Below are 19,440 nucleotides of genomic sequence, written 5' to 3' on the forward strand. Positions count from 1 at the left end.
CATATATTTTTAATATTGTACAAATATTATCTAAAATTTCCGTGTTAAAGTGTTCAACACGATATGAGAACTTTTAGCATAACAAAAAGCGAATAATGTCGATTACTTTTTTAAAGTACACTGTTCTTTGTTTTTCAAACATCATGTTGTTAATAAACAATGCATTTGATGATCTTTCTTATTACTGTTATGTCATCTCACCCTCCTAATAAGATCCTGTTTGTTTTTTTTGTATGTACTTTTCGGATCCGTCCTGCTTCGTCTTGAAGCGTATAAGGGAACGACTGCTGGTTCAGATGATTACCGGACTCTTGGTAAGTTTCAATTTATAAGTGTCCCATACTACATTCCTCTAGTTAATAGCACGTATATTTAATCCTATTATGTTTACATTATTGCAATAATCCGATTGGCCACTATTCTGATTATGTAAAGCCATGTAGACGTGGATATGATTCCGATTAAGGTATTAGTTCGATTGCGAGTATGCCGTTTGCAATGGTTGGGTTGGTCCTTTCATTATTCGATTAATGGTGCACATATACACATTAGAGTTATCCAATTGTTTGGATATTTTTATGCCGCAAAGCACCGTGGGACTTGTAGTACAAAGACAAATAATACACACAAACTCCTGATTACTCGCTAAAAAACCCTGATCCGATAAATTTCCGTTTTACTTTTTTCCTTCATGGCTAAATGCCACAGGTGTATTCATCCATACGTAGTCGATGTAACAGTTGTATCCCTCCATGTATAGTGTAAGTCTATGCATTTGGCTAGCCACATATGAGCACATTTTGTAAACACACGAGATAAGGCAATGGAGCTCACTTTTGTAGTGCAGATACAAGCACGGTGATGTGTTTATTTTGGTGAGAGTCATGAAAAAGTCTTCCTTGATCTAATGACAAAAGTTTAGAGGAGTGTGAAATGCAGGACAACTCGTCTAAAGAACTCTGTTCACCCCTCTGCCATCAGACTTTTATACGGCTGCTGATCGAACAATACGCCAAAGACACGTTCAGCACCCTACAGACACTTTATTACACTACATACAATTTAAACTGGACCATACTTGGACTATTCTTGCACTACAGTCACTTTCAACTGTGTTTTATCTTATTTTTATCTTATTACCTTAACTCATCTTGAGTTAATCTTGTATTTCTATCTTTTTTATATTCAAAATATTATTTTGTGTATACATGTATACAGTTTCTTAGATTTATTACGCTGGCAACTGTGTGGACAGCAAAGTAAGAATTTCATTGTGCAGGGAATCGTGGTTCTTTTACTGGGTATATGACAATAAACGCTTTGAATCTTGAATCTCTTGAATCTTTAAAGTGAAAAAAACGATTCTCCTGCTTAGCTCTTGTAATCGGAATACTTGCAAATGCCCTGTGTATGGGGTTATTTGATTTTCTCTAGGCTTGTAAACGATTCAGATTGCTCAAGAAATCCAATATGCCGTTTCCATTCGTACTATTGGCTAAATATAAACAGAGTCGTCAGCAGGGAGTGCGTTTTGTTTTCTTTTTGATGACATGAAATAGCTGTCAGATAACATAAAATAGCTGTTTGGAGCAAATGAACTACGACGACGAGTCCAACAATAACTGGTTGAAGAGATTGAATTATTGAGGTATAACAGCGCCATGGGTATTTTTTATTGCTCTGTCTGAAAGGACGGGCTGTTTAATTGCCGCCGGTGGTTGCATTCGGTGTGTGCTAGTTTTCTTATTGATATGCCTTTTTACAGTAGCGTTGGCGGGATACCGTTTTCAAATCAGTCCAAAGGATATCACAGGCTGTGACAACTGCTCGCTAGAGGCCGAGATAAACTCTGTTTGTTCACAGGAGATGTGTAACTCATGCGCTATGCCGCTGAACTATGTCTCCTTAATTGTGTAATAGTATGCGTGGGAAGGACTCCCAACTTAAAGTACCGAAATACAGGGGAGTCTGAAGTCATTACCAGAGTAACAAAGGTCATTTTACCACAAATTTACCATACTGCTCATCATATGTACATGTACAACAACTTGGGTCTAGAACAGGGGTCTCCAACGTGGTGCCCACGGGCACTAGAGTGCTCCCAAGGGACATCTGTGGTGCCTGCGGACCTGCTCTGAAAGGAGCTCACCATTGCTAGTTTATTGTGACAATCTAGAAAAATAATGATTTTTGTGGTTGACTCAGTCTATTTATCTCTACTTACAATAATTAACTTAGTAGAAACAATAAAATAACATAGTAATAACATGATATGTTATCATTTAAAAAATGCATATCAATCTTACTTCCCTTTGCGCTAATTGGTAACAAAATTGTTGTTATTGTTATTGTTATTGTTTAAAATGTGAACATTTGTAATAGGGCAGCACGGCGGCGCAGTGGTTAGCGCTTGTGCGGCACAGTTCATGTCATGGGAACCTGTCGTGGGTTCAAATCCAGACTTCCTGTGCGGAGTTTGTATGTTCTCCCCGTGCTTGCGTGGGTTTCCTCCGGGCACTCCGGTTTCCTCCCACGTTCCAAAAACATGCATTTCAGGTGAATTGGCCGGTCCAAATTGTCCCTAGGTGAGAATGAGCGAATGAGTTGTCTGTCCCTGTGTGCCCTGCGATTGGCTGGCAACCAATTCAGGGTGTCCCCTGCCCACTGCCCGGAGATGGCTGGGATGGGCTCCAGCCCCCCTGCGACCCTAATGAGGATATGCGGTACGGCTGATGAGATGAGATGAGATGAGGTAACAAAATTGGAGACCCCTCGTCTTGAAGAAACACGAAGATTGAAAAAGCACTATGAAAACAATCAAAGCTGGCATTACAAAACATTGCACCATTAAAAAACTAGCCTGCGAAAATTTAAACTGCAATGAACGATGTAATCTAGGAGTCCAACAACTAATTGATGAATAAAATTAAACAAAATAAGACAAAATAAAATAAAAATAAAACATTTTAAAAGTTAGTTGCCATTTATATGTTTATGATTACTTCAATAGTTTTTGCATTCTATTTTTCCAGAATCCTTTGAATTTAAACAGGAAATATTCACCAATTATTTTTTTCTGTTGCAGATATAAAACTGTGTTGAATGAATCAAGTCAATATTTGATTCATTAATTATTTCTTAAAAATATGTATTCTTAACTTTAATGTATTCTTAACTTTAATAACTTTAACTATGTGAGATTTCACTTCTATATTATACATATTTGAACATGTTATGTAAATGTACAAAATGCTCATATGTTTTACAAAATATTTAAGAATAATTGACGGTATTGTCAGAACCAGATCAGACGGTAGACCCAAACGCGTAACGTTTCACAACAAACTTTATTGCGGAAGCGGAGAAGACAGGCGAGGGAAAACAAACGCCAGCAATTCGGCGATCGCTGGGCAGGAGTACCAGGGAGCTCATGGGATCGGAGCGTGGTCGGAAGGCGGAAATGAGTTGAGCAGCCGGGACGGGAGATTGGAGTGTGGTCGCTGGGCAGAAACGAGTTGGGAAGCTGTGACAGGAGATCGGAGCGTAATCAGTGGACAGAAACCAGTTGGGGAGCCAGGACGGCAGATCAGAGGGTGGTCGGTGGGCAGAAACGAGTCGGGCAGCCGGGGCGGGAAGTCAGGATACAGGAAAGGACGGGACAGATGGGAGCCAGAGTCAAAAAGTGCTTGCCTTGCATGTGCGGAGGTTCGCTGACAGACCAACCAGGAGTAAATGGAAGTGTTGAGTTTAAATATAGAAGGGGAACCAATCGGGAAATGAGCAGCAGCTGAAGCCAAACAAGCGGGCAGAGGTGAGGGCAATGGGCAAACATGACAGGTATTTAGGTCCTTATTAAAAAAAAGATTATTTTAGAATTAGATTTAGGTTTCAGTTTGATGCTACCAGTTTTTTTATTTAGGAAAATATGATCTACATATTTTTGGGACACAGGGTGGGCAAAGCCTGTTAAAGATTCAGAGATTAAAAGATAGATTTTTGGCTTCTAGGAATTATCGATTGAGGTATTAGATAATTAAAAAAACATTTTTAATTTTAAAACATTCTTTTGTTGCTACCCACATTTAATCCTATACATGTTTGGGTCCCACAACAACTAGGATCGTACGGGGACCATTTCCTTTAGTGTGTCTTGGGCAAGTACACCCTGGTGGCGCCCATCCCTCTCCATGTCAACAAATGTTTCCACCCAGTCTCAAGTCAATAAATATTGGTTAGCTCTTCATTATAAAAAAATTAAACTCTATATCTTTAGATTGTATGTGTTTTTTTCTGTTTTCTTTTGTTTGTAATGCTGTATCATTTCAGAGATTTTCCCTTTGCATTTTTCTCTCCTTTAAACACAATTGCTCACACACACACTCCCTAGTGAAACCCTAAGAGCAGATTGTTACGCTCTGAACAGCAATACAAACAAAGCCAGCTTTTTAAAAGCCCCTATGAAACCGAGCAAAATCCAGGGGAGCGCATTCGGGATGATTTATGTTTATTTGAATGGTTAATGTGCCGCGTCTGGTTGTACTGTAATGTGATTGCTCAGGTGTGCACAAACTCAATTTTCTAATTGCGCATCGTGTTGAATTCAAGGCACGATTCAAAAAAGTGTCACAATTACTTGGTTGACGTCACCATTGCTTCAACAGAACCATAATCTGGCATATCTGCAACCCTGAGTGACTGAATTTCACTAAAATCAAAATAAAATATACATTTTTACCCACCCAAAACATCATTACACTAAAACTAACTCATTGTTTTGGCCAATTTGAGATTTCTGCCTTTATGAGGGTTTATATGGGTGCTTGAAAATGCTTGAATTTTAATGCTGACTTTTCAAAGATTGAAAAGTGCTTGAATTTTGGTTGAAATGCTTGTAAATGCTGGAAATTGTTGCCATGTTTCCAAACAAGTCTGCTTGAAAATGACACAGACACTGCTCCCTGGTGGCTTTGCTTTGCTGTTGCTATTCTTCTCTTGTGATTAACGGCAGCTGGTATTAGTTTGTATGGCATTGTCCTAAGAAGTGTCATTACCCCCTCCGGGTAGCGCCCACAAGCACAGGTGCATGCTACACCTAAACTGGGCACTATGAAATGTGTATTAGAGCAAGGATTATGCATCAATTATGGACATTTATTATGGGTATTTCCTAGTGGTAAATAGTAATAGAAATAACTTCCTGCAACTAAAAGTGTAAACTACATATTAGCTTAATTTTACCCAACACCTATTTGCAGAATGATTTGTCTCAAAAATATTTATACTGTGCATGTATATTTCAGTTTCACAAATGTATTCAAGATTTACCCAAGATGTAAATATCATATGTCTTGATAAATGCACACGCATTATTAAAAATCACTTTGGTAAAGCACATATATAGTTGTGGCTTTTTCTAAAGTAGTTTATGCAAAACTATAAGATGGAGAACTAGTGTATTTAATGACACACAACGGAAGGATGAAAGTGAGAGTCTGAGACATGCTGCATCATTCATGTTTACAGAAATAGCATTGACATAATTAAGCTGCCTCTTAAAGGCACTGCATATTTGAGAGCAGGGAAATCTAAACAGTAGGCAAAAGATCAGATAGCAGAATATGTTCATATTCAAATATTTTAGCAAAAAGTTGACGGATGCAACCCTGCATTTAAAGGACTTTTAGCAGACTTTTGTCTGTAGATCACAGGGCAATATATCAGTTTAATTTAATATCTCATTTGGAAATGATCAAAGGTTGAGTATTCAACCGATCATTCTGACCATGATGTTTATTATTATTAAAATCAGCATGTATCGTTGAATCATTCAGTGTCATAACATATACGTTTTCAGAAGCATTGTTAAAACAGAGCGCTCGTCTTGGGATCAAGAGATCGCAGATTCGATTCCTGGCTCCTCCGTGTTATATGTCCAAGTGTCCTTGGGCAAGACACTGAATCCCTAATGCCCCCCATAAGCAGGTTGGCGCCTTGCATGGCTGCATGGCCGCTATTGGTGTGTGAGTATGTGTGTTAATGGGTAAGTGTGAAGCACATTGTAAAGCGCTTTGGGAGGTCTTCATTGACATGAAAAGCGCTATATAAATGCACACCACTTATCATTTACCATTTACTATTTGAAAGTGGTTGGGAGAGCCTTTTGGTGAATATCAAGCCTCTAGCTGGCATGAGTGGCTTTGATTACCTCTTTGTCAACACACTTGGAGCCTTGTATTGTTCCTATGTACATTGTACAACACCTTATGGCAGTGTGTTGGTGGCCCATATGCTGTGTACATGCAGTGTGATGCAAAAAGCGAAGATATAAGTACAGACAGTTTAACAATGCAAATCTTTATTCTATGTAAAAAAAAAAATGACAAAGCCCCTTTGTCATTGTTGGGGGAGTGGGGAAAGACATTTTGTGCACGTCCGTGATCGACATGACAACCCGAATCGTGTGATACTTACTCCGGAGACATCGGGACTGAAAAGTTCTTGCATCGTTTGTGCATAAGTTCAGTTTTCTAACAATAAATACAAGAAAAGTGCCATTGTGTTTATGGAAAGAATTTAGATGTGAGAGGTACCACGCTATATATATATATATATATATATATATATATATATATATATATATATATATATATATATATATATGTGAAGTCAAGTCATGTTTATTTGTACAGCCCTTAATCACAAGGAGTCTCAAAGGGCTGCACAGAACACAGATTATTGCAAACCACAGACTATTATGACACCAGCCCCTGGTCTAAAACCTACATGAGGGCAAGGGAAAAAAATGTAAAAACCTCAACACGAGGAAAATTAAGAAACCTTGAGAAGGGACCGCACGAGGTCATCCTCTACCAGGATGACCAGGCTGCAATGGATGTTGCAATAATAAATACACAGATATTCTCAACATAAAATATAGGTCATTGCTATAGAATAGAAGCCTAGAATATAGCCAAGATGTAAACAGTTGGACTGAGTTTGCAGATCGAATCAGAGAGCATTCCACAGCACCGGGGCCCGAATGGAGAACACTCGAACCTGCGGATCTCTTCTTGGCTCTAAGGATCACTAGTAACAAGCATTTTCAGAGCGAATATATATATATATATATATATATATATATATATATATATATATATATATATATATATATATATATATATATATATATATATATATATATATATATATATATATATATATATATTTGTTCTGTGTACATTGTTACAAAGAATGACAATACAAAAGGAAATTATTATTATTATTATTATTATTATATATCTTACATATCAAAGTTCTGCTTTCACAAAAATAAGTCTTTCTCAGACAGTTTCTTGGAAACAAGTATTTTCCGGAACTTAGCAGTGTTCAACTGTTGTTTACTAAACAATTTTAAAAACTAGAAACATACTTTTTTTCTTAATGAAAGATGAAGTTGCAAGCTTTCTTTTGATGTGTTCAATGCTTATATAGCTACTAAGCTAAATTTTCTGTATGCCATCAATAATGAGTCAAAATGGCAAAAATTGTCTGGCACGGGCTCTTCCCATTTGGGAGAAACGTCTGTCACTAAATGAGTTTCAATAATAATTATACCCCAAGGTCTCATATTCAAAGATGACGCTGATCTTTGACGAGACCAAAATACTTTTTTTGTTTTTGTTTTTTGTTGGGATGCTATCGCTTCAATGCTTTTGACATGTGCTTGCGAAAGTAATAGTATGCCATGAATTGTTCACTATCCACGAGCTGTCACATCTTTGGCTTTTGCCCGGCGTTTTACTTAAGGGAATGCCAGGCGCATTTGTGGTGTCTGACAAGTATTTCATATCGCAAGTTCCGGTACTCAAGACAATTTACAAATATGGAAATCTTCAATCTCAGACTGCAATACATTTAAACCTCAGTGTAATCCGTGCTTTAAAGTGATCATATTCATTTATTTTTTTAAAGCTTTACCACTTCCAAATACTTTAAACAAAACTACTCCTAAATTATTATTTCAACATATTGTTGCTATAAAAAAAATTTTTTTATCTTTTCTTATTCCAAGGATAATGGAAAAAGACACTATTATTCTCCCTAAAAAGTAATATTGGAGATTTTGTTTTTACAATGTGTTTTTGTTTTTACATTTAGTAAACGATTTCTCTTTAAACAAATTTTCACAAAATCATTACCGGACAATCTAGGTCAGAAGTCATACACCTTGTGTTAAGATGAGAGCTACTTTTTTGTTACTGATAAGCATGTTTCATATGCCTGTTAAAACTAAAACATGTCAGTTTGAAGTTAAATTGTCAGGACCAGAACGGAGACAGGACCCACTTGCGTATGTTTCTCTCAGTTTTATTGGGAAGAAGGGAAAGGATTGCACACACGATCCAGTGATCGCTGGTCGCGGGGAACAGGACGCTCTGGACGTGGAAGTGGCACTTCCGTGGCGAGCGATGGCGGTGTCGGGAATGGAAAAAAACGGGACAGTAGGCAGGACAGGAGAGCCAAAACGAGGTCGAGATCAGCAATAAGTCGAAAGCCAGGAGAGGAGAGTAGACGTGGTCAAGATAAAAAAAAAAACGGGTCGAAGCCGGGAAACAGACGGGAGCCAAGACAGGAGTGAGTCGGGGTCGAAAAGCTTGCCTAGAGTAAACTGAGGTTCACAGATGGACTGACAACAGGTAACGGATGGACGAGGGTTTAACTAGTGACCGTGAGCCAATCGGAGTCCGAGGCAGTTGGTGCCAAACGAGCGGGCACAGGTGCTTCACATCAGAAATCATGACAATCAGATGTCATACCCCTTTTGTTAAGATGAGAGATACAATACAACCACTTTGTTTTGAGATTGTTACTGGTAAGCATGTTTCATATACCTCATTAAAATAAGTTATCATATTTTTACAATGTTGGTAATATTTAACTATAACGTGGTTACCAAAAGGGTTAGAAGTGTGATGAGGCTCAGTTAAAACTAAAACATCATGTCGGTTTGAAATTAAATGTTCTCATAAATTTGATGTCGAACACTTAAAGCTGAATGGCCCAGTGTTGTCGGGCATTCTCCTTGGACGAGGTTGTTGGGGCCGTGATATGCTAGAATAGCGCCAGGGAGCCGCTTGGCAGTCCCATACAGCTGCATAGCCTCTTGCTTGAAGCATGTTCCAACTTTTTAATTTAATGTAGTATTTAGAAAAAAATCATTGGATTAGTTACATATGCATTTATTTTCTTTTTTCCAGCTTCAATGCAAGCCAATTTTTCTGACACCTTATCGCCAACTTGGGTGAAGGAAGGTTCAAGTCTCACGCTGGGTGTTTCTTTCACTTCCCCTCTGTTGCCATTCCAACAGGAGATCACCTGGTTCCGAGATGGTAAGGTCCAAGACTGAGCCAGACCTTTTAGATTTATCGTCCCAACCTCAATATTGTTTTAGGTATGCAGCTGCTGCAATCCAATGTTGTGGACATGAAGACAGCAAATGAAGGAGCTTCATTGACCATAAATGTGATGCAAAAGGAATACGAAGGCGTTTACACTGTTCGCCTCAAGACCTGGAATGGATTTCAGGAATCCAGTGCCTATGTCTACGTTGAAGGTAAGTAAAGAATGCATATGATTGTCTACGAGTGTCCAACTATGACTCGCAGGCCAATTTGTGGCCTACAACATAATATTTAAGAAAAAAAAGCATAATGGATGTTATTAACTTTTATTTAATATGTAAATAAAGCATGGAATTTCTAAATTAAAATAATTTTACTTAAAACACGGCGGGGCAGTGGTTAGTGCGAAGCCCCACGGTGCAGAGGTTCAGGGTTTAAGTCCAGCTACTGCAACCTCTTTGTATGGAGTTTGCATTTTCTCCCCGTGCATGCATGGGTTTCCACCGGGCACTCGTTCCCTCCCACATTCACAAAAACATGCATGTCAGGTTAATTGGCTGGTCCAACTTGTCCCTAGGCGTGAATGAGTGAGTGAGTTGTCTGTCTCTGTCTGTGTGCCCTGCGACTTGGCTGGCAACCAGCTCAGGGTGTCCCCTGCCCACTGCCCGACAGCAGAGATGGGCTCCAGCACCTCTGCGACACTACTGAGGATAAGCGGTGCAGATAATGGATATTCAAAACATTTGTGAAATTAACACATTTAGTTAGCAAAGCATTGTTTCCGGCATTTTTTGGCTTTTTCACAGTTCAAAGTGTGAACATGTCACACATGTTTTTTTTTTGTTTTGAACCTTGTGACTAGATTGGCGCATTTTGGAGATGAGAAACTCGAGCAGATATTTTTGGTTGGATCACAAGGTCTCTGGCCACACCAACATCTTGTAAAACTGCCTTTTACAAATCTTTTCAGGTAGCATATTTTTAAAGCAATCACTACTACTACAGTAATTCCTTGTTTTTCGCATTGGGATTACATTTCATAAAAGTCCCGCGATATTCAAAATCCGCGAAGTAGAAACATTAAAATATCAGCCACAGATATACACACGACTGCAACCAACAATAGCTCAAGAAATAAAAGCACAACACAAAATTACAGTTGAATGAATGGTCTTTATTGTCATTGCACATTAGAAAAAATGAAATTGGATAGCTTCTCCTTTCAGTGCAAGAAAGCGATGTAGAGAGCGGCCGGCTGACCGCCCACTAGCATCTGGGATGCACAGGTTGAACCAGATCACCATGATGATTAAAGAGTCACAAATCTTGCGGTTTCCCATGAGTTGTAGATAAATTTTGGTATGATTTCAGACATAATTTGGTCTATAATATTAGTCCCATTCAACATAGACTACATTTTTAATAAATTATTTTTTTTGTTAATCTGGTCTTGTTCTTTTCAAAACAATATAATCCCAATATAATTTCAATCCCATCCAACGTAGACTGAATTTTGTTCATTTATATGTATTGTGGCACTCTACTACAATTATGTTTGGAACCATGCAGCACTGGAAGATTTTGATACATTAGATTTTTTTTTTTTTTTTAGTATTTATGCTTGAATACAACATGAACCTTATTTAGTCCAGTTATTGTTTTGTGGTGTGTTTCTCGTCCTTAGTGGTCTAAACTTAGCCCCCCAAAAGTCATTTTTAGACGTATTTAGAACTGTTTCTAATTTTTACTTTTCAATCAAATAATGACATTTCGGAAGGAAGTTTTTAATGTCCTTCCATCCAGCTTTTGCATGGTTGGGGCACTATTGGTCTAGATCACTGCGATTGTGTCTATTTTTACGACAAAATGTCCATAAATTGTGTGTAGGATATTCAACATGAACAAAATTTAGTCCAACCTTGAACCATTGAGTCTTAAACATCTTTAAAACCAGTTTTTGCCAGGTGTAGACACTTGTAGTCCAGACAACTATAATGCAATCTAAAATTCTTATTTGATTTATTTGAATAAGAAGACTATTATCCACCCTATAAACTCTCTACTTGTGTCTATGATGGCTATTTCATTTTTTAATAACAATGTAAGGTGTTATAAGATTTTTTTATTGTCCACAGTTTGTCATAAAATTACTGATATGTGACCCACAAGTAATGTTCAGCACGGTTGAAAATAATTGATACAAAAATAAATATTTCACCAGATGATGGCAGTAGCCCTAAACTTTCTGTGACAATTTTAGCCCACCCCATTTCCGACATGGAGACTGTCATAAAAAAAAGGCGAGTTTGAGTGCCACCGCATTGGTGTATGTCTTCAGAGTATGTTATCAAAAGGGTCCTGCCAGACAGAACATGCGGAGTACAAAAAGCTAACAAGAAACAAACACTAAGAAGGTGAAGCAATTAGACACTCAGAGTCAAATGATAATGCTACAAAGACAAGCTAAGAGGTCACGATACTGTGTGCCAAGCACTGCAAACCTTTTACAGAAGGTGAATTTATGAAGGACTGTTCAATAAATGCCAGGCTTAATAGTCAGCCCTCACACATTTTCAGTTTACCAAATTGGGCGCACTTTCTGAAAAGATTGAATACCACTGTCATAAAATAATCCTTCCATTATTGTGGTTAATAGGACCAAAATCCCACGCAAAATGTGAAAAATCCTAGAAGTTGCCACAGCACTTCATAATAGTATCCTAGGATCAAGCATACCGCAAAGTCATTACCGACAGGAACAAAACTATAGATCTACACAGAACTGCGGTTGAATGGTCTTCATTGTCATATGAAACTACAAGAAATGAGAGGGTTTCTCTTTTCAGTGAAGGAAAGCAATTTAGAGAGTGGCTGGCTAGCTGCGCTTTAGCATCGGGTAGCCACTAGTGCCATGAATCAAATACATCTGTCCTGAATATAGCAGTATCCCGCGAGTTGCAGCTCCCAGAGTAATGGATCTGTCGTTTGTGAGGTACAGGCTTGGCAGGGGTAGCTTGTGAGAGTTGTTACATAATCTAGCAATAGGCCATACCTGCCTGCAGGACCGCTATTTCCTTCTCTCCCACTGCCACCACGGCTGTTCATTCTGAAACCCAATATTTCATGTGGCACCAGCTCATTAGCAACGTTTCTTTGAACTCTTACAACTCTCATCAAAGTCCGATTTAAATGATGAATTTATTTTCAACGTAACATTTAACAGCTAGCGGTTTCCATGCTTCAGTTTGTTCAGTCACCTTGACCTCTGTGACTGACAGCACACACCAGCCTGTCGGTTGCACGCAAAGGCACTCCCACATTAGCATTTGGCGTCTGTTGCAGAACACAATGGAATTTTTGTCAATATCAAGGACAATACAGACATTTCAAAATCTGTGCAGCAATGAACAAGCAATAACGGGAAGCTCTAAGTAGAGGGGGATTACTTCATATAATGTGACGATTAAAAATTTAAGAACTTCTAGTCTAATGAGAAGGAACTTTAAAAATATAATTTAATCAAGTTTAATTTCATATTTCCAGGATGACAGCTGAGGCACAACCTCATCTGCTTCTCCTGATTGCATATCACTGCAGTGAATGTCTCATACCTTTTGACAATACTACCAGCAACTGGTGACAAAAAGACAAAAAAACAGCTCCCAGATGAGGCCTCAAACGCTGAAAACCAGTTGCTGTCTTTCAGTCTGGCTTGTTATGACCCCTGTTCTTTGCCAGAGCTGGAGGTATTAATTAGTCAATCTGAACTGAGCGCCTCCATTCAGCAGTCGCATTTGCATTACAAGTAGAAGGTTCGCGAGACCAAAAACAAACACAGCAGCCGGAGGAAAATAAACAGGGAGATGTGTCGGATGCTTTTTATTAGGGGAGAAGAAAACATCATCCCTCTAACCCTCCAGACAAAATTTTGGAGCATGTCAGATTTCATTACTTCAATCCGCTTTGCATAAATGAGAAACATAATTTTTTTCCTCTTGTTCGAGCCACCAGCTGTGCTAATATACTTTGTAGCAAAACACGGACGACTATTACATATTAGCCCCCTGTTGCTCAATTGTAATTTTATTATGCATTTACCACAACTCAGATGCACCGGCCAAGTTGGTTGGAGTGCCTGGTTCTCCCCTGTTGGTCCAAGTTTCCGACATCAACAAGAACTATGTTTTCCTCACTTGGCAGCCGCCCAGTGCAGATGGATCATCACCTGTAGATGGTTATTACATAGAGAGGTAAGAATAAATGTGGAATTATTTATATCATATATGTATAAATTGTCTTTTGTATTTAATTAGGTGAACTTTTTTAGTACAAACACAAGCGGTAAATAGTTTTCTCCATTTTGCGTCAGAGTCTCTTACCCACTCTGGCTCAGCATGGCTAGCACGAGTGTGAGTGATATATTTTGACTGGATTTTGCGCATATTTGTTGCATTTTGGTCGCAAGCGACTAGCATCGACATTACAGACAGCATTAGCATGTTGGTTTAAGATCAGGGGCATTGTGAGGACTATGCAAATGTGACTCCAATTGAATTGAAATAGCTATGCCGATGTGCAGTTGCAATCATTAGCAGCTAGCATCACAGTTGCTAGCACAGAGAGTTTCTTCCCCAGGGCAATCACTACACTAAACAAGCCATTGAGAAATATATGTATATGCATATTTTATCTCTACTATTATTTTGCAAATGCCATTGCACTACTGATCTTGTACATTTACAAATTAATATATACATTTGCCCATTTATCCGAACATTATTGTTTACTTTTTTCTTAAGTTTTTTATCACATGTATCCGAAGGCCACATCTCATTGTAAACAATATTTGAAGCCAATTTGAATTCCACTTAGAGGCGAGCTGGACCAAGAGGACTGCTAGCAATAGTAGCTAGTGAAGGGGCTGCGAGCATTAACTACTAGTATATTTGCAATTGCCGATTTGTTGGCAAAATGTTGATTAACTAAAATGACGCCCGTTTTTTTTTTCTTATGAAGTAAACAGTTGGGGGGATTGAACTTTTTACACCATTGGCAGAAAATTATGCTCAGTTTCAGTATATGTCATATTTGAAATAAATTTTTAATAAGTTTTCTAGGTCAAATAAGAAAAATAAAACCTCTGATACAACAAAACAATCAGTGAGAAAATTAATCTCCAGTCCTGTTTCTTTAAAGTTAAAAAAAAAGTAGTCCGCCCCAAAAATGTATTTTTAATCTGTATACATTTATTGACGGATTAAGTGTTACAGTTTGGTCACTACCTCCTTGGCTCAGATTTTCACTCACACCTGGGGTCATTTGACCCAATTGCTACCAAATCACCCGTCCTGTGCCTTATTTACAGGAAATCCCAATTTCTAAAATATATAACGTGAGAACATCATTTGTATATTCCAATTATTTTTAGAGGCAAGGCATTTTGAAGTGTCCCGTCCGACGAGAGTTCCGACGTCATGTGAAAAACACTAGCAAGGCAGTCACCATATAGGTTAAAATGTTAATAAGTCAAAAAGGTTTTCAATATTTCAGGCCAAATTAGTCGTTAGGCCAGGACACAGCAGACTAGCCAGTTGCTAAAAAGGGCTAATTGGGACCAATCAGTAGAAAAATAGGAGGCAAGCAATGGGCAGCCACAAAGCCAACAACTAAAAATGACTATGCCAAAACACACAAACCAGGAGAAATTAAAGAACGATAAGCAGGGCAAGCTGACCAGTTAGCAGACTGCTAGCAGGGTTAACCTAGATCAAACATAACTGGAAGCCTTCAGGAACCCGCATGATAACCGGGAGCCATCTGGACAATATTAAGTGGATTGCTAGGACACAAGAGGAAAAGTCACAATCACATACCTAAAATGAGGCGAAGGCAAAAAAGGAACACACTCTGTACACAACGGCAGGTAAACTTAACCAATTGCTTCAAACAGAAATTAGCACAATGCATTCGCTAATTACTACAATCACGGCTTTTCAACAGAACCAGCCGTTTGTTTTGGTTCTTGTCCTCTGGTGACGCCACAGCTCTAGGGGATATGAAGCCAAACTTTGAGTTTATTTTTTTGGGAGATCCATAGCGCGTGGATTGTGGGGAGGAATACTACACCTTCTGTGCCTAATTCAGAAAAAAACACGGCTCTTGAAAAAAACTATTAAGCGCTCCTGTTTTTGGGTTCCTTGTAGGCTGTTGCCTCTTTTACCATGTTCAAAGCTTTCTTGTCATACCAAACGCTTAATTCCCTTTCTCAACCACAACTGCTGCCACTTGTGATTAACATCCTGCTGACCTGAAGCCGGATTCCCCGTGAGCAGAACCCTGCTTGAAATATCATTCCACATTCTGTTTTTGATTCTATGCCACCCCCCAAGCAGGTCCCTGACAGAATGAAATAGCTTCAAGCTTAAAAAAGGAGTGCTTAAATAGTGATTAGGGAGTGATCAGGACCCCAGTTTAGTGGAAATCAGAGCCAAGGAGGAAGTGACCAAAATAGGAAAAGGAAAGGGGAGAGAGGGTGAGATAGAAAACCAAACCTGACAGCCATACTGTGATACTAAATCTGTCAATATTAAATGTAAACGATTTTTTCTTCAGTAACTGCTGCCTGTCAATGCCGAGGTCCGGCTCCTCTCTGAAGAACACCATGACGCTTTACACCAGGGTGGTCATACTCATTTTAGCCGGGGGCTATATGCAAAGAAATCTCACTGCGGCCAGACCTCTGGATTACGAGAAAGAGAGGGTGCGAAAGAAAGAAAAGAGAAAAAAAGAGTGCATGAAAGAAAAAAAAGAGAGAGAGACCAAGAGAGAGTGAGAAAGAGGAAAAGTAAAAAGAAAGAGAAAGGAAAAAATGAGGGCGGGAGGGAGAAAAATAAAAAAGATGGAGAAAGAAATACAGCTATGGTTGCTTTGCAAGTGGTGACTGGCTTTGGCGACATCCAGTGCACATATTTAGAACATCAGCTCATTGTTTTCTTGCGCTTCTCATATATATATATATATATATATATATATATATATATAATGTACTTTTTTGTCAGAGAAAAATACAGTTATTATCTGAGAGAATTGATTCACAGGTTTTGAGGAATTTTGTTTCAGTTACTCTTACTGTGTCAAATATAGTCAATATTGTAAACCAGTTTCATTTTACCATTTCAATCTACATACACCATCTTCCAAAATTAAATCGGGATTATATTACCTTTCAAGCAAAAAAAACATGGACTTTTTGATGTATTACCTAAGTGTCCTTCAGTAACAAGTTAACAAAAGCAAGATTTAAATGCGTAAACCTCATCGACCTCTTGGGGGAAATTGATTGGCGTCTGATAAATCTGCAGGCAGGGGCCGGGCAGCAGGTGTCATAGTTTTCCCGAGATGAATGTTGCGCTTGATAATGATCAGTCATCCACTTTCTGCAGAAAGAAACCCGAATCAAAGACTCCTGCTGGAGAAACAGGTGCTGCTCATTTGGTATCTGTGCAACAATCAATCAGTTACATCATGCTCGTTTGGTTTTGTCTAAAACCAACTCTTTTGCTTTGTAATTTGTCCCCGCGTGTTTTCCGTATCCCGCAAATGTTCACAATGATCTGGGCATGAAGATAGCACTCTGTATTTGTGTGTTTTATCTCCTTTAATTGGAGTAATGGATTGAATTCCTAAATATGACTTGTTTCCGATGTGTGAGAGGACCACATAGCTCCCCAGTTCCCTAGCAACAGCCTTGTTAGTAGAAATCCGGCTCATCTCTCTTTGTTCTTTCCAGGATGAGCCAATAGATTGTTATTGAAGTTCCCTTATCCGGGCCCCACATTTATCTTTGGAAATAAGTTTTTAATGCGTTCTGGAGGCCCTTTGTTCGAGCGCTGTGGTTATTACAGGACTTAGCGGGGTGTTTACCACTTTACATTTGTCAGGCCGCCTCTGTGTTTTGTTATGAAGTAAAACCCTGGAAGTACTGTGCTCATTTATGTTTGCGGGGAGCCATCAATCTGTCTTTCTGTATCTTTTTGATTTGTTATTTCACAGGTGTGACCTTAGCCAGGGTCAGTGGGTGCGCTGCAACGTGAACCCTCAGAAAGCGTGCCATTACCCGGTTTTGGGATTAAAAGAAGGGGCCACGTACCAGTTCAGAGTTCGGGCAGTCAATGGAGCTGGGGAAGGTCACCCCTCCAAGCCGACAGACCCCATCGTCATGGAGGACCCCCGAGAACAAGAGAGGACGATGAGTAAGACACTGTCAATGTTTCTTGACTAATGGTGCTCGTTGAAAAAAATGGGGGATGTTTTTTATACAACACGAGTAAAAGGCTGCTGCATAGAGTGGTTGATAATCTGGAGCTGTAGTACACAATTTGGCCACCAGAGGGCGTGAGAAGACTACATGAAAGCAGATGTTTATCGAATGTGTTGGTGTATATTGGGGTTGCCTATAGGCTATGTTTTGTGCTAGAACACAATACTAGCTACACTCGCAGAGGCCCAAAGTGCAACTGTGTACGTTTTAAGTCATTTCGGAGTATATAATGCTACGTTCACGCTGCAGAGTTAATGCTCAATTCTGATTATTTTGGGTGAAATCTATGCTATGTGAAATCTATGCTCACATAAAGCCTTCCAAACACCTGATGGCAACCGAGTGCGACGCCGCTGTCGATTGTCGTTTTGCTTCTGGTGTCAGGTGTGGCAGGTAACTTTTTTGGAAAAAAAAACGCCGCGGCGGCATTGGCGCTGAAAATCAAACGTGTTTGATATTTTGGGCGCTCCATGTCCAAATTTTTCAAGTGTGCAGGGCAGCAAGGAAAACCGCGACTTGACGCATGCGCTCTAAATACGAAACACGTCTTTTAGTACTTTTATCCCAGAGGAAGGGTGTGGTCCGTTAAAGAGATTGGAATTCCGACTCCTTTTAGAGAACAGGCTTTTTTGGCTCAGCTCACGAAAGTGTAAGAACCAAAACAGTAGGAGGAGCCAGATGCATAATGTTTTCACACAAGCTTTATTTTACGGGGATGGGGCAGTCATGCGCGTGAACAAAAACGCCATTGATTCGGCTATCGCTGGGCGGAAGAAGTAAGACAGAAGTACGGCGTGGAAAAACAGGAAGCCAGAGGCCGACGAGATCGACACCAGATACGAGCAGATACCGAACAGACGGAGACGATTCCAGACAGGGCGGGAAGGACAGGATCGTTACCAGATACACGAGCAGATACCGGACGGACAGGATCGATACCGGACAGGACGAGACAGACTGGATCGAAACCGGATACTGAAGACTGGCGCACGTTATCGGACAAGATGAGACAGGCGAAATCGATACCGGAGACTGTAGCAAGATATAAGACAGGACGAGACAGACGGGATCAATATCAGACACTGGAGATTGGAGTCAGATATCAAACAGGACGAGATAGACGGGATGGCTACCCAATACTGGAGACTGGAGTCAGATATCAGACAGGACGAGACAGACGAGATCGATACCAGACACTGGGGACTGGTGTCAGATATTAAACAGCACGAGATAGACGGGATCACTACCGGACAAGATTCACAAGCAGGATACTGGACGGAGTCAAAACACCCGGTTCAGAGGTTCGTTGAAGGACTGACAAGGGGATGAGTGAGAGCACTGAGCTTAAATAGGAGGGAAGCCAATCAGGAAATGAGCCGCAGCTGGCGCCGAACAATATATATATTGCGATGTATTATGTATCATTATGAATGACTTAAAAGGGGGAACATAAAGCAAAATTAACATTAAACAATAACACTGACAAACACAAGAAGCACAAATTAAATTACATAGAAAAATATAACTTTAACCTTTTTTTATACCCAACAAATTTAGTCAACAGCACAGAATCCCTGAGGAAAAAAGCATTTTGATCAATAACAAGAGAATCATCTCTTGGTTAGCCAGTTTTGTTTGTGAATGACACAAGTCAGTTGACAAAGGCACTGAATGTAGGGCTCACATTTTTTTTTTCGATGGAGGCCTTTTTTGCCTTTT

The 19,440-nt window shown here is 39.4% G+C and overlaps 1 protein-coding gene across 2 annotated transcripts in view; it reads left to right on the forward strand.

Annotated features, from left to right (window-relative positions):
• myom3 (myomesin 3) overlaps positions 1 to 19,440 on the forward strand; it is a 114,835-nt gene that overhangs the window by 34,787 nt on the left and 60,608 nt on the right. For both annotated transcript variants that reach the window (XM_088327037.1, XM_088327038.1), the window contains exons 8-12: positions 270 to 314; positions 9,258 to 9,389; positions 9,452 to 9,613; positions 13,510 to 13,651; positions 17,454 to 17,653. In XM_088327037.1, coding sequence (XP_088183163.1) covers positions 270 to 314; positions 9,258 to 9,389; positions 9,452 to 9,613; positions 13,510 to 13,651; positions 17,454 to 17,653 — 681 coding nt within the window. The remainder of the gene's footprint in view (positions 1 to 269; positions 315 to 9,257; positions 9,390 to 9,451; positions 9,614 to 13,509; positions 13,652 to 17,453; positions 17,654 to 19,440) is intronic.

Source organism: Urocampus carinirostris, chromosome 2 (assembly GCF_059441175.1).
Source record: "Urocampus carinirostris isolate Australia breed hairy pipefish chromosome 2, RoL_Ucar_1.0, whole genome shotgun sequence".
NCBI lineage: Eukaryota > Metazoa > Chordata > Actinopteri > Syngnathiformes > Syngnathidae > Urocampus > Urocampus carinirostris.